Raw genomic sequence first — 756 nt, forward strand, 5'->3', positions numbered from 1 at the left:
GAGTAGAGACAGGTCAAGGAGATCACGTTCAAGAGGTCGTTCTGGACGTAGTAAATACGAGGACAGGAGAAGGAGATCACCACCAACCAAAAGGTAATACTACTATTTTTTATGTAGTAGCCATATATGATTATATATTGCTTTAATAATTTATTATAATCACTCGGGCTTGCTGAATGATAGGATTATCTTTACAAACAGATATCGTAGGTCAAGAACACGCTCCCGAACCCGAAGTCCAAGACGGTCAAGAAGTCCACGACGCTCCAGGTCAAGAGAGAGAAGATCAAGGTCTAGAAACAGGTCGCGCTCTATCAGTCCGAGAAACAACAGGACATCAGGCCGAGGGAGATCACCACCTCCAACCCCACGGTCACCAACACCCCCAAGGAAATCAAAATCATTGCCTAGAGGTATGGAATGAGAGTTTACTTATTTAACATTTAGTGAATTCAAATCATTTAGGTCTTGTTGATAATTTTTTCATGTACTTATAGTGGATTTTGGTGTTATTGTATTTACAGATGAAAAAAGAGAAAGTCCTCATGGAACCTCGCCTGTTGCTGAGGTGAGGCCAGAGCCAAGGAGTGATCCAAGTTCAGTTATCCAGAGTGTTATTGCTGTCAAGCATACAGATTTTGTGGCACCACCACCAGCGGGCAAGAAACAGAGATGTCGTGATTATGATGGTAGGTGACTGTCATGTCATTTTTCTCTTTGTCTTGATGTATGTGTGAATATTCTTGATTTGTGTGA

General features: G+C 41.7%; 1 protein-coding gene across 1 annotated transcript in view; it reads left to right on the plus strand.

The window, feature by feature from the left end:
- LOC119592613 (RNA-binding protein 26-like) overlaps positions 1 to 689 on the plus strand; it is a gene marked incomplete at its 3' end in the record, with an annotated part of 5,583 nt that extends 4,894 nt beyond the window's left edge. Inside the window, 3 exon segments of the mRNA XM_037941497.1 lie at positions 1 to 93; positions 202 to 413; positions 525 to 689. Coding sequence (XP_037797425.1) covers positions 1 to 93; positions 202 to 413; positions 525 to 689 — 470 coding nt within the window.
- Between the last annotated feature and the right edge of the window lie 67 nt (positions 690 to 756).

The sequence above is a fragment of the Penaeus monodon genome, chromosome 30, assembly GCF_015228065.2.
Source record: "Penaeus monodon isolate SGIC_2016 chromosome 30, NSTDA_Pmon_1, whole genome shotgun sequence".
Lineage (NCBI taxonomy): Eukaryota > Metazoa > Arthropoda > Malacostraca > Decapoda > Penaeidae > Penaeus > Penaeus monodon.